The following is a 13,838-nucleotide window of genomic DNA, read 5'->3' as shown; positions in this document are numbered from 1 at the left end:
CGGAAGAGGGCAGGGCAGCCGTCGCCCAATAGAGGCCGGAGGGGCGGGGCTAGGGGCGGACACCGGCTTTCCTGAGGGTGGGGCCGGGGCAAGTGTCAGTCAGGCAGGGAGCGCCGCGGGGGACGCGGAGAGCCGGCGGCTGACGCGCGCGGGCCGCTGCCGAGCCGTCCGCCCAAGATGGAGTTCCTCCTGGGGAACCCGTTCAGCACGCCGGTGGGGCAGTGCCTCGGTAAGGCCCCCACGGCGGCGCCCCAAGGCCTGGGCGGTGCTCCGCGCGTCCCTGCGCGGCGGGGCCCAGTCCTCCGCCCCGGCCCGGCCGCCGCTTTCCCAGCGGGCTCCCTGCCCCGGGCCCGCCCGGCGGAGCCGCCCTCGGCGGGGAGCGGGAGGCCGGGCGCGCTCCTGGGGAGGCTGTCGGGGCCGGGGGCCGCCGTGCCGTCTAACGACGGGAGCCCGGCCGGGGAGCCTTGCCGCCGACTCTCTTCGTGACCTTGTGCGAGTCGCTGCCCTGTCGGGTCTGGAGTTCCGTCTGTCAGAGGCGGGGTCCTGATGTCCGTGGTCCTCCTGTCTGCACGGTGACTGTCACTTCCCTGCGCTCTTGAGTCTGCCAGCGGTGAACCCTTCGGTGGCAGATAGAGGGTTACTCGGCAGTCCTAATCCTATGGGGGGCTCTGGGCGCCCGGGATGACCAGCGTCCCGGGCGAGGAAAGCCCGAGGTGCAGGGGAAGGACCACCAGAGGGCCCGCCCTATGGAATTTCCTTACTGGAAAAGCAACTTGCCTTTTCACCCAAGGTGGGCGCTCATGCGAAGTGTGATCAGTCTAGAATGTTGATTGGTTTCTTTTAAAACTGGGTTCTTCCTGGTTGGTGGAAGGACTGGTGAAATGTCTTTCATGAGCACGGACCTTTGGAGTCCTTATGGGCCTGGCTGGATTAGGCTGTAGTGATTTATTTCTCGCTTTACTTATACATTTACAGCTTACTTTTCAGCCCTTAGTGGGGCCTGTGAAATTATTGAGGCCTCTCCCGTTGGCTAACTGGCATTTGGGAGCCTTTCTTTTCTCTGTGGTGTAGGGTCTCTGATAAGGGGTCATGGGCCCTGGGCCCTGGGCCCTGGGCCCTGGAGAGTGTTTCCCCACCTTTCTCGAGGTTCCCACCCCCGTTCTTCTTCCTCAGCTGCTCTTTCACTGCATCCATGTTCCAGAAACTCATTTCTCAGTTGGGTATTGAATTCCAGTCAGCTATGAGAGGGAGCCAGTAAACTTGGGGAATTTTTTTTCTTTTTCTTTTCTGTCTCCTTTACCGTAGGAGGCTCTGTTACTACCTTTGAAATGCCAAGGTAGTTGATGAGGGGTGTAAGTTAAAGGGGACTTTAAAACATACAAACGTAAGGGATGTACAGGTATATAGCAAGAGGAAAGAGCATGCTTCTCTCAGGAAGACCTGAGTTGAATTTTGCTTTGCCCAATTCAACTGTGGGACCCGAGAAAATTGTGCAGCCCTTCTGAGCCTTAGTTTGCTTGGTGGGGGGCGGAGATTGATTCATCCCCACCCTGGAGAGGCTGTGTGGGGCAGCGGGCCCATCTGTGAACAGGCCCCGCGTCCACCGTCCCGTGGACAAAACACTTGACCATGAAGAGGAAGGAGCCTCCTCATTGCCAGTTAGCCAGCAGGCAAGACCTCGGTAATTTCACAGCTCGGTTCAGATAAATGATTAGAGGCCAGAGTGAGTTTCTAATGTGTCTTCTGTGCTGTTGTGACAGTGTAAAAGTGACTCTCACGACATTTAGTGTTGTTAGTGTTCTTTTAAAAGTATGTGCCGGGGGTTGGCGGGAGGGAGGGGGATGCAGAAATAAAACAACAGCAACAAAGCTAACGGCTAAGAGCAAGGGTATACCTCACGCGAAGCAGTTCTACAGCCACCATCACGTGCTCCTTACAGCTGCTCTGTGAAGTTCGCTTTATTGTCCTTCCCACTTTAGAGATGAGGAAACTGACGCTCAGCGAGGTGGAAGGACGGCTCAGCTGGTCAGAGGGAGCTAGGATTTCATAGCCGTCCTGGTGCTCAAGGGGTTGATGGGGTCAGGAGAGGGAACAGAGACGCGTGGGACAAGGACGACCACCAGAAGGCCCCCCAGCGCTAGTGCTCAGTTGCCTCGTGGGGGCTGTGAGTGCTGTCGGGAGGCCGTTGCGCTCAGAGGAGCTGGGGCCTGCGCCCGGCGTCTGAGTCTGAGGGCTGTTGGTGAGGATGGGTGGGAACTGCATAGGCAGAGAAGAGGCCCCCTTGCCTGGAGACAGGTGGAGGAGGCGGGCAGGGGGTGTGAGCACCTCGGTGGTCCCCAGTCCGCGTGGCGCAGAGGTGGCTGCGGGGAACAGGGGCAGGTTGGGTTGGGGCCCAGGGTGGAGCCCTGTCCTGGGTGGGTGGCGTCAAAGGCCACGTTCTGTAGCTGACCGCAACTGTTAGTCTCCCTGGACCTCGTTTTCCTCACTCAGCAGCTGCTGCGGCTTCTACCTAAACCGTTCCCTCAGTCCATTTCAGCAGGCGTTTTGAGTGCGTATTGGGTACCAGGCCCCAGGATACAGATATTAAAAAGCTGCTCGGAGGGGCCCTTCTGTAGCGGTAACGCACCCACCAAGGTGTCCTGAGCTACAGAGCCTCAGGCTCACGGTCCGGGGGTCTGTAGAGCCGCGATCACCCCACCTCGTGCCTGGCCTCACTCGAGCTCCCTGGCCTTGTTGGGTCAAACGCATGGTCTGCCCATCGCACGCCGGCGGCTAAGCTCCATCTGATGTGGTTACCGTGCCTTCCCTGCATCCACGCTGCCCGTGGTCCTGGAAAGTGGCTCCCGAGTGGAGGGCACGGCTCAGAGCCAGGACGGGCCGCAGTGTGAGGGCCGAGAAGCGTGGAGGAAGGCAGAGTGCTTCGTCGTGCCGTCCGACTCTCTCCTCTGAAACAAGTTTCAAATGGTCCTGTCCTAATGGCTGTCGCACATAGGGAGTCCCCGAGCCAGGTCCACGGTGCTCTGCAGACGTGCACAGCTCTCCTTGTGTGGGCCGGAAAACGCTTTCAAATCGTCCTTTTCCAGGAGTACAGTTTGGATTCATTTAGATGAAAAGATGGGTGAGCAGTTAGTTAATTGCACCCAGAGTATTGGGGGCAGGCTGGGGGCAGGAAGACCAGCACTTCTCTGCTGCAGGGCTTGTGCCTGTGGATTGCGTGGTGTGGGGTCTGAACTGCTTCCTGGAGCTTCGTGCATTCAGTGGCTCTGTATCGCCTCTCTTGTATACCAAGCGAAACGCTTACCAGGACGTTCAGTCTAGTAAAGGAGCTAAGACAGGGACCTAAATCAGGTAAGACAGAAAGTGTTGGCGCAAGATTGGACAGATAAACAAAGTAAGGTAATGGAGGACAGAGGGGTCACCTCCAGCAGCAGTAATAATAGTTAAAGAAGTTTTGGGTTTTTTAAAATTTAATTTTATTTATTTATTATTTTTGGCTGCGTTGGGTCTTGGTTGCTGTGTGTGGGCTTTCTCTAGTTGCAGCGAGCGGGGGCTACTCTTTGTTGCAGTGCATGGGCTTCTCATTGCGGTGGCTTCTCTTGTTGCGGAGCACGGACTCTAGGCGCACAGGCTTCAGTAGTTGTGGCTCGTGGGCTCTAGAGCGCAGGCTCAGTAGTTGTGGCACATGGGCTTAGTTGCTCCGCGGCATGTGGGATCTTCCCGGACCAGCGACCGAACCCGTGTCCCCTGCATTGGCAGGCGGATTCTTAACCACTGCGCCACCAGGGAAGTCCCTAGTTAAAGGTTTTGCTTTTTTAAAATTGCGTACTGTGTTACTGTGTGCCGGAGACTGCAGTAGGTGCTTTGTGTATCTTGCAGGCCTTTAATTCTTAGAACAACACTGTGAGTGAGGTACTGTTATTATTTCCACTTTGCGGACAGGGACCCGGAGGCAGTGAGAGGGTCACACAGCTAGCAGCGAGGGAGCTGGAGTTGCAACCCAGCGTCCCAGCATTCCGGCTCTGGAGCTGCTGCCCTGGGGGGCAGGTGAGGAGGGGCACCTCGGGGGCAGGAAGAACCCAGCCCTCAGGGGGTGGGTTTCGGCTCACGTAGGAGTGGAGAGGAGGCTCGGAGGGCGCTCTGAGCGAAGGCTGGGTGTGGAGGGGTGGTGGTAACGCCAGCCTGGGGAGCGGTGGGGGGCCAGGTGGACAGACGTCAGGCCTGACTGACGAGGCTTCGAATGTAGGCCGTGTGGTTTGGCCTCTTTCATTAGTGGCACTGGGGAGCCATGGGTGATTTCTAGGGAGGGGAGTGGCACAGCTGTCATTACAGAGCCGGGGACATTTCCCCTTGGCAGCCCGCAGAAGGCCATTCCTCTCTGACCATCAAAGCCCCCATGTGTGCAGAGCGGGGGTCCGACGGGGGAGTCAGCACACGCCGTGCCAGTTCCCCGAGGTCCGGGGTTGGGCCCTTCCTGGAAGCCCCCAGCAGAGATGAGGGGCGCCGAGTCGGGTGGACGGAGCACGGGAAGAAGTGTGGGGTTCTGAGAGCATCTGTCCTTAACTGCCTGGATGGTTATAGAGCGCTGGCCCGCTCCCCGCCCCCCTGCTTCCCGCTCGCGAGCACAGGAGCTGAGAGGCTGGCTCGTAGGGCTTGCCGGGAGGGCTGCCCTGCTTAGGGGGCGCTATGGGGCTGTAACAGGTCCCATAGAACTGTGCTGTTACGAAACAGTGCAGACCCGTGCAGAAAGCTTGAAACACACACGCAAATGCAAAGGGGGAGACATCACCATGATGTGCTTCCTTACAAACTCTTTGAGACTGTTCTCATTTCACAGAATAAGTGGAATAAGTAGAGTGCTTGTGTATTTGACCCTCTATTTTCTCAAGCCTTGGAGATGCAGTGTTGTATAAGTGCTCTTAGCATATTTCTGGGCAATACGCCTGCTTTTTTGGGGGTGGATGTCAGCTGATGAAGGGGGTATAAACACAGTGCCCAGAGGGGTGTTGGTTAAGCATTGTTGCTCTTTTTTTTTTTTTTTTTTTTTTAAGAAATAAGATTCTGGATGATTTTAATTTATTTTTATTTATTTATGGCTGTGTTGGGTCTTCGTTTCCGCGCGAGGGCTTTCTCTAGTTGTGGCAAGCGGGGGCCGCTCTTCATCGCGGTGCGTGGGCCTCTCACTATCGCGGCCTCTCCTGTTGCGGAGCACAGGCTCCAGACGTGCAGGCTCAGTAATTGTGGCTCATGGGCCCAGTCGCTCCGCGGCATGTGGGATCTTCCCAGACCAGGGCTCGAACCCGTGTCCCCTGCATTGACAGGCAGATTCTCAACCACTGCGCCACCAGGGAAGCCCCTAAGCACTGTTGCTCTTGACCTAGCTGATAAGTCACTCAGAATTTTTAGGCTAACCTACTAGTCTGAAAAGAAAGAAATAACGTTCAGACTTTTTTTTGGTGACTCAGCTTGTGGCCAGGAGAAGGGCCTGTTAAAAACCAGCCTCAGACTTGGTGCGTATTTCAGTGCTCCCTCCAACCCTCCTGACCTAGAAGAATTTCCGATCTTCTCCATCCAGTGCTGAAGCCTGCTGGCCGTCAGCACTTGCCTCCTCCTCCAGGCAGCCTTCCTAGACCAGCCTGTTTGTGGTGCTGTCTCTTCTCTGAACTCACCGTGTGTGTTATCCGAGGCATTCACTTGGCTCTGCCCTCACCCTCCGGGGTTCGTGAAGACTAGCGGAGAGAACGTGTGTGGGTCCCCAGCACAGCTAACATACTGTTGCCTCCTCCTGCAGTGCTGTTTCCTGTTGTTTGTCTTGCGTCCTGTCCTGTTTATTGCCTTATCTTCCTCAGGGCAGGATGTGTACCTTCTGTTTCCCCGTGACCTTCATGGCACGTGGTAGAGTCTGCTCTGCACAGTTACTCACTCCAAAGGTTCCTTTCTATCAATGTTATTATTATTATTTTTTTAGCATCTTTCAGAGCTAAAAATAATAGCCATCATTTACTGACCCTTCACCATGTGCCAGGCACCCTGCGAAGTGCTGTACAAACGTTATCTCATTCAACACTTTTTTCTCAGGAAACTCCATTAAGTCAGGGGTTTCGTGTCCATTTTACAGATGAGGACCCGGAGGCTTAGAGGAGTTAAGCAACTTGCCCAGGGCTGAGCCGTGCTCCACACCAGGGGCTTGAGCTCCAGAGCTTCGTCCTGTTGCCCCGTAGACGGCAAGCCTGGCCTGGAGCCTGTAGACAAGAGGTAGCCTTTGCTGATCCATTGTGAGTTCCAGAGCCTTCTAGGTGCCCTTTGCCCGCTTGTTCTCTTGCACACGGGCACTCTGTGTTTTGGCTGGAGACAGCCCCGTCTCTGCCTCTGTGAGCCGCTGCCCGCGTGTGGGTCCACTGACTGGACACGGGGAAGGGCGTGGGGGACGAGAATGCTGCTCCGTCGCTTCTCACAGGGTCCTTGAGGCCATCACCGAGATGCTGTGTGTAAAAGCAAAATGCGTTACCTTGTTATAGCATTTCCCACACGCCTTCTAGACTCGTCTTCCACGAGGGCACTTGTTTTTATTTGTACCTGTTTATTTACTTTTTAAAAATTGTAGAAAAACACACATAGCAGAACATTTACCATTCTGACCGTTTCATAATGTTCAGTGACATTAGGTACATTCACTTTCTCGTGCAACCATCACCAGCATCCATTTCCAGAACTTTTCTCATCTTGCCAAACTGAAACTCTGTCCCCATTAAACACTAACTCCCCTCCTCTCCCCCCAGGCCCTGGCACACCCCCCCCGCCCCCCTTCTACTTTCTATGAATCTCACGACTCCAGGGACCTCACAAGAATGGAATCATGCAGTGCTTGTCCTTTTGTGCCTGGCTTGTTTCACTCAGCAGAATGTCTTCAAGATTCACCCATGTTGGAGCAGGTGTCAGAGTTTCCTTTCTTTTTAAGGCTGACTAATACTCCATTGTGTGTATAGAACACGTTTTGTGTATCTATTCATCCATCTTTGGACACTTGAGTTGCTTCTACCTTTGGGCGGTCGTGAATACTGTTGCTGTGAACATGGGTGTGCAAATATCCCATGTTTGTGTTCGTGTCCCTGCATTCAATTCTTTTGGATATAAACCCAGAGGTGGAATTGCTGGGTCGTGTGGTCATTCTGTTTTCAGTATTTGGAGGGAGAACCGCCATGCTCTTTTCCACAGCAGCTGTACCATTTTACATCCCCACTAGCTGTGCATAGGGTTCCCGTTTCTTCACATTCTTGCCAAAACTTGTCATTTATTTATTTTTTTATAGTAGCCATCCTAATGGGTGTGAAGTGTTATCTCACTGTAGTTTTGAGTTGATACCGAGCATCTTTTCATGTGCTGATTGGCCATTTGTATATCTTTGGAGAAATGTCTACTCAAATCCTTTGCACATTTTTTAATCAGGTTGGTTTTGTTGTTGAGTTTTAGGAATTCTCTCTATATGTTGGATATTGACCTCTTATTAGATAGTAGATTTTCTCCCCAGGGGGAGAAAATATTGCCTTTTTACTCTGCTGCTTGGGTCCTTTGATGAAGCCTGGTGTATCTGTTTTTTCTCTTGTTGCCTGTGCCTCTGGTGTCCTGCCCTGATTCTCAGAAGAGTCTGACACGTGCCCTGAGGACAGGCAGGGTGACGCTGGCTGTGCTGGTCGGCCTGACTCCTCACCAGGTGCCGGTTGAGGGCCCCACAGGCAGCAGCCCCGCGAGGCAGGCGCAGTCACTCACGTCTGGTAGAGAAGGGGACTGAGGCTCAGCAGGCCGGTCCCTCCCGGAGGCCTGGGGTAGTAAGTGGCAGCTCAGGGACTTGCACCGGGTCTGTGGGCTCCAGAGCCAGGGCCCTTACCCTCTCAACCGGAGTTACCTGTGGAGTTGAGTAGATGCACTTGTGGCTGAGAATCTGGAAATAGTCGTCTCCAGTTCAGGTCGGCCTTAGCATTACTCGCTGTTCACCCGGTTCCAGTGCGAGTCGGTGCAGAGTGTCCTTGTCACCCCGGTTTCCGGAGAGTTTGGTGAGAGGCAGTGCACCAAGACTCTCCCTGTGGATTTTCCTTTCTCTTCGGATGCGCTTTGGCCCCACAGTGTCGGGAGGAGGAAGAGGGATGCATAGACGCCAGGTTCTCCGAGTGGCCAGCTTGCTTTTCAGGCATCACTAGCTGCTGTTTTAATCAGGACTGAAGCGCAGGCCTTGTAGTCTGGGGGGCGCGTCCAAAATTCTGTTTGAGGTTTTGGTTTAAAGTGGAGGTTGATGGAGAGAGCCTGGTCCCTCCTCTCAGGGAACTGGGCCTCTGAGAGCTGGGGACAAGGCCAGGGCCCGGCAGCGATGCTGTTACGTTCTCTGCCGCTACACACGGGCTCCCGGAGTGGCGTTGTCACTGTGGGAAACGCGGCCTGGGGAGGGTGCTGCCTGGTGTCGGAAGGCGGAGTTAACTCCGGAAACGTCAACCAGCGATTCCAGGAACCGCCGAATTCTCGCTGGAAGGGCCTTCGTGGCATTTGGTCCAAACCCCTCACCACTACCGATGAGGAAACTGAGGCCCAGAGAGGCTAGGTCTGTGCTGTTTCTACCCCAACAATTCTTTTTGTTTTTTTTTTGTTTTGGGGGTTTTTTTTTGGCCACACAGAGCAGCATGCGGGATCTTAGTTCCCCGACCAGGGCTGGAACCCGTGCCCCCTGAAGTGGAAGCGCGGAGCCCTAACCACTGGACTGCCAGGGCAGCCCCTACCCCGACAACACTTCTGACACCAAATGTGTGGGTTTTTTCCGGACGCTAGCCAATTCTGACACCAACTGGCATCCCCGATCCAATCCGATTCGATTCAGTTCGACCTGCCTCCTTGCCTGGGGTTGTTGCAGGACCGCAGGGAAACGGCTCAGCCCCACAAGACCGCCGCACTTCAGACACCCGCACCTCTGACCAGCTGGCTGTAAATTGGGGGTGTTCCTGTGACCCCCTCCTCAGGTCTGAGAATTTGCTAGCTCAGCTCACAAGACACGGGAAAACACCTTACTTGGTTTTCGGCCTCTCTGGCATCCAGCCCCATCGTGCAGCTGTCCCGGGCCAGCCAGCGTCGTCTCCTTAGCACTCCAGACACTCGCGGCTCTGGAGGGTCCCAGGGTGTTAGGAGCCACGTACCAGGAACCGGGGCCAAAGATCAAACGCGTGTGTCTTACTGTATTGGCAGGAGGGGTCGCACAGTGAGTCGCGGTGCGCCTGGGGAAGGGCCCACGTGGCTTTCTACTGACCTTGGGCCTGGCCCGTCACTTGGATGCTCGTGTCTGCAGGGGGCCAAGGGAGGTCGGGGGAAGTCCGTCACATCATGAACGACTCCAGCTCATGAAGATGAAAACTTGTGTTTTGTTTCAAAGTTAAGCACGTTTAGTCTAATCACATGGGACTATTTAGTTCCCGGTTTGGTGATTGGTAAAGTCAGCTCGTAAACTCCCCTTTGCTCTTCTGTTTTTCCTGCTCTTTCTGGCTTCCGTCCAGAACAGAGGGGCTGCTCCCAGACAGGATTCAGGAGGGCCGGGGCTGGCCGGCACCCCGCTGCTGGTTTGCTGCGTGACTCTGAAAAGGTCACGTCCGACCGCTTACTCCTGTGATGAGGGCGAGTTGAACAAGTTCATTTCCACGCCTGAAGCTTAAGACCTAAATCAAAGTAGCTTTCAGTTTTTCTTCAGACCTTTAGCCTCCATAACTCAGCCTCAAGGGCACAGAACAACTCTCTGCATACTTTAAAAAAAATTGTCGTAAAATATACATCACACAGAATTCACCATCTTCACCGTTTTTCAGTGAACAGTTGAGTGGCATTAAGTACATTCACCTGGTTGTTCAGCCATCACCACCATCATCTCTAGAACTCTTTACATCTTGTGAAACCAACACTGTCCCCATTAAACAGTAACTCCTATTCCCCCTCCCCCAGCCCCCAGCACCCCCCTTCTACTTTCTGTCTCTATGAATTTGACGACTCCAGGAACCTCATATAGGTGGAATCAGACAGTATTTGTCTTTTTGTGACTTGCTAATTTTACTCAGCAGAATGTCTTTAAGATTCACCCATGTTGGAGCAGGTGAAAAGAATCTCCTTTCTTTTTAAGGCTGAATAATACTCCATTGTATGTATAGGCCATGTTTTGTGTATCCACACATCTATCTTTGGACACTTGGGTTGCTTCCACCTTTTGGCTGTCGTGAATAATGCTGCTGTGAACATGATGTACAGATTTCTCTTTAAGATTCTGCTTTCAATTCTTTCGAGTATATACCCGGCAGTAGAATTGCTGTCTCACATGGTCATGTGGTAGTTGTATTTCAGATTTTTTTAGGAGCCTCCGTACTGTTTCCCTAGCGGCTGCCCCATTTTCCATCCCCACTCACAGTGCACGAGGGTTCCAGTTTCTCCACATCCTCGCTGACACTTGTTACGTTCTGGTTTTTTGATAGCAGTCAGCCTGAAGGGTGTGGAGAGGTTGCATACTTTTTGGGGTGTATTATTAAGCTCCTGGGGGAGTTGGGGAACCAGCGCCACGAGGCGCCCTTCCCTCAGCTCAGAGGCTCCCTCCACAGTCGGATCTGTGCCAGGATGGACATGTGAAGAAAGTTCCGGGGAGTGATTGGGACACCTGCGGCTAGGACCACGGTGGCCCTGGGATCGGGGGGCGTCTGAGTAAGGTGGCATCGAGCCTGCCTCTCGGGAGGAGCAGGAGAGGCAGAGCAGAGAGCCGTGCGTGGGGGCCGGGGCGGAGGAAAGGCCCAGAGGTGGGCGGTGTGCCCGGCAGCTGGGGGCGCTCCCCCGGGAGTGGGCCGCCGACCACCGGGGACCGACGGTCAGTCATGCTGGGTCAGTGTTCTGAGGGTCTCGTGCCCCAGCTTGCCTGCTCCCTGTTCTAACTCGAGGGGGTGCCTCGGCCGGGACCTTAAGGAGGCAACAGGATCCAGCTAGAATAACCTGGTTTTGATTTCACTGCCCTTGTTTATTTTCGTTATTTTTATGTTACTTCGGATTAATGCCAGATGAATTTGCGTGAGAGAAGGGCGCCTCGTGGCGCTGGTTCCCCAAGTCCCCCGGGAGCCCCCGAGGGCCGGACCATTCCCCCCACCTGCACCCAGCCCTCCCTCCTGGTCCTGCCGGGCCGGGTGCTGGGAAGCGTGGCCAGTGCGCTGGGCCCTGCTGGCGGGCAGGCCGCACTGCCCCTCCCGGCGCTGGAAGAGGCGGGTGGGGCCCCGAGGGGCAGGCTGGAGTAGAAGCGCCTGTGTGAGAACCGCGCAGCGTGAGATGGCGTGGAGGGTCCCTGCAGCACCTGAGCCAGGACCTCTGCACGTGCCCCTCGGCTTCCGCCTGCTTAGGCTTCACCTGCTCTTTGGGACAGTCCACCCTCACGGCCCCCCTGACCCCGCCCCGCCCGGCGTTTCCACCCCTGCGTGGCATTGCCACAGCGGGTGGGAGGACAGACCTGGCTCTGTCCTCCCACCCCCTCCCCAGGATCAGCGTGACCGCATCTCATGGCCTGGCTGGTGTGGGCGGGAGGTTGTGCGGGGAGACGTAGCTGCTGGGGGGGACCAGGCCCTCCGCCCAGCCCACTCTCGGCTTGTGGACCAAGCGGAGAGTCCGGGGCTGTGCCCTGGGGCTGCTCCCGCTCTGCGAAAGGGGCACTTTTTTGTAATTTGCTCAGCGCTCCCCGTGGGCTGGCTGGAGAGCCGTGGCCCACACCCACCCCGCAGGCAAGGGCTGGGGGCATCCATCCTGGTGTCCATCCTGCCGGCACGATAATGTGCGTGGCTTTCCTTTTCTTCTCTGTCCTCCAAGGTCTCTGTAATTACATTTTTAAGTGGAAAAACCCGGAGTCCTCCATTTCGTGAAGATTACTTAGGTTCTAGTTTTGTGCGGTGCCGAATCAGAGCCAGGCAAAGAAAATCTCCGTGGAGTATTAAGGGGTCACTTTTGCTCCTAAAATATCAAAATTGACTAAGGTTTACAGGCTAAAAATAGAGGGAGGGACTTGCCTGGTGGTCCAGTGGTTGAGAATCCGCCTTCCGGTGCAGGGGATGCGGGTTCAAGCCCTGGTCGGGGAACTAAGATCCCGCGTGCCGGGGGGCAGCTGAGCCCGTGTGCCGCAACTAAGACCTGACAGAGCCAAAAATAAAAATTAATTAATTAATTAAAAAAATATTTTTTAAAAAATAGAGGGAAAATGGGTGAGTGTGTGCTGAAGCTTGGTAATGAGTTTGCTCTGCTGTGACGTGGGCCTGTCCCCTCCTCAGTGCACATTCGTGGTTTTGCGGCAGAATTAGCTCTTTATTGTCTAGTGGAGTCCAACCGGTGTTGGGCGTTGAAATCCATGTTTGTTTCCGTTCGTGTGTGTGTGTGTGTGTGTGTGTGTGTCCTTTCAGACACCTGTTCATTCCCAGCTTGACACTGTTTTCTATCCTGTGCCCAGAGATTTCTGAGCTATATATATATATATATAAATATATTTTTAATATTTATTTACTTATTTATTTGGTTGCACCAGGTCTTGGTTGCGGCAGGCAGGGTCCTTATGTGTGGCATTCGAACTCTTAGTTGCGGCATGCATGTGGGATCTAGTTCCCTGACCAGGGAGCGAACCCGGGCCCCCTGCGTTGGGAGCACACTGCGCCACCAGGGAAGTCCCTCATATATATTTTTAATATATGTTAAATCATTCATCAAGGAACGTGTGTATGCTGAAACATTGGTGGCCACCTCCCTTACAAGTTGACTCTTTCTACCCAGTTTTTAACTGTGTTCATCCTATAGGCACTGTTTCTGGGCTAATGACATAAAATCGTCTTTGAAAGGAAAGCTAAAGACTTTTGCATTACCTTTTTCTCCTTTAAATTCACCCTTTGGTATTTGCAAAGGTCAGACGAGCGATTCTGGCGTCCGTGGCCCTGATGAATGGGGAAACCGTACGTTCCCGTTGGCCTCTGAGGATGAGGGATTACTGCGGCGGCCGAGGCATCTGCTGTAATGTCAGGAGCGCGGCGATGGGAATGGCAGGAGTGGCAGACCCGTGAAAAATGCAGGAAGCGGGAAGCTCCTCTCCGCTTGTAGCCGCGCGGACACCTCTGAGCATTTGCTCTCCTCCGTTAAACCTTGTGGCTGAGAATCAAGTACGGGGGCGCGGGTGCCCCCGTCCTGAGAGGCGCGCCCTGCCCGCGCATCGGCCTGTTTGCGTTCAGCGTTCGCCCCCGTGGGGGGTGTCGGCTTTATTCTAAGTTAAATAAAAATCGTCATGTTGGCGCCTAGATTTTCGCGGGAGAAGCAGGTGCTGTGCGTTGGGAGAGTAATGAATACGGCGTCTCTACCCTCTCCCAGGAGCAGATGGTCTGCGTCAGTTCATTTTGTGACCTTTCTTTGCTTCTAAGACACCAAATCTCTGATCCCACGGATCATAAATATTCTTTAGGTTTGCAGGCACGGAGGTGAGGGGAGCAGCAAGCTGTCGCTATCGTTTTCCATTTGTCTGGAACCTTTGGAAGGAACACATTACAGCATTTTTAGGCCCTGCATAAGCCTGCTGCAGCCGTGGGCTTTGCGGACACGTGAAGGGCGCCTCAGCCAAGGTCGGGGAGGAGCCGTGCTCAGCGTCCTGCCGTCCTCACCTCTCCACTCGCTGGGCAGCCCTCCCAGCAGCCGGCACAGCGCCCGCCCGCCTGCCCAGGGCCGCGTTGCTAATCGTGATAACGGCCACCTTGTCTTGATCGCCCGTTGTATTGGGGGGGCCATCAGGGGTGGCCTCGCCCTGCCCTGGAGCCCGCATTCTCGCAGGA

At 54.7% G+C, this 13,838-nt stretch overlaps 1 protein-coding gene across 7 annotated transcripts in view; it reads left to right on the top strand.

Annotated features, from left to right (window-relative positions):
• Window positions 1–88: 88 nt before the first annotated feature.
• The window catches only part of TOM1L2 (target of myb1 like 2 membrane trafficking protein), an 83,880-nt gene continuing 70,130 nt past the window's right edge, over window positions 89–13,838 (top strand). For all 7 annotated transcript variants that reach the window (XM_057535725.1, XM_057535724.1, XM_057535723.1 and 4 more), the window contains exon 1: window positions 89–229. In XM_057535725.1, coding sequence (XP_057391708.1) covers window positions 178–229 — 52 coding nt within the window. In that variant the 5' untranslated portion in view covers window positions 89–177. The remainder of the gene's footprint in view (window positions 230–13,838) is intronic.

Source organism: Balaenoptera acutorostrata, chromosome 20, assembly GCF_949987535.1.
Source record: "Balaenoptera acutorostrata chromosome 20, mBalAcu1.1, whole genome shotgun sequence".
Lineage (NCBI taxonomy): Eukaryota > Metazoa > Chordata > Mammalia > Artiodactyla > Balaenopteridae > Balaenoptera > Balaenoptera acutorostrata.
Note: the sequence above shows the minus strand (reverse complement) of the source record. Positions and strands in the feature narration are given on the sequence as shown.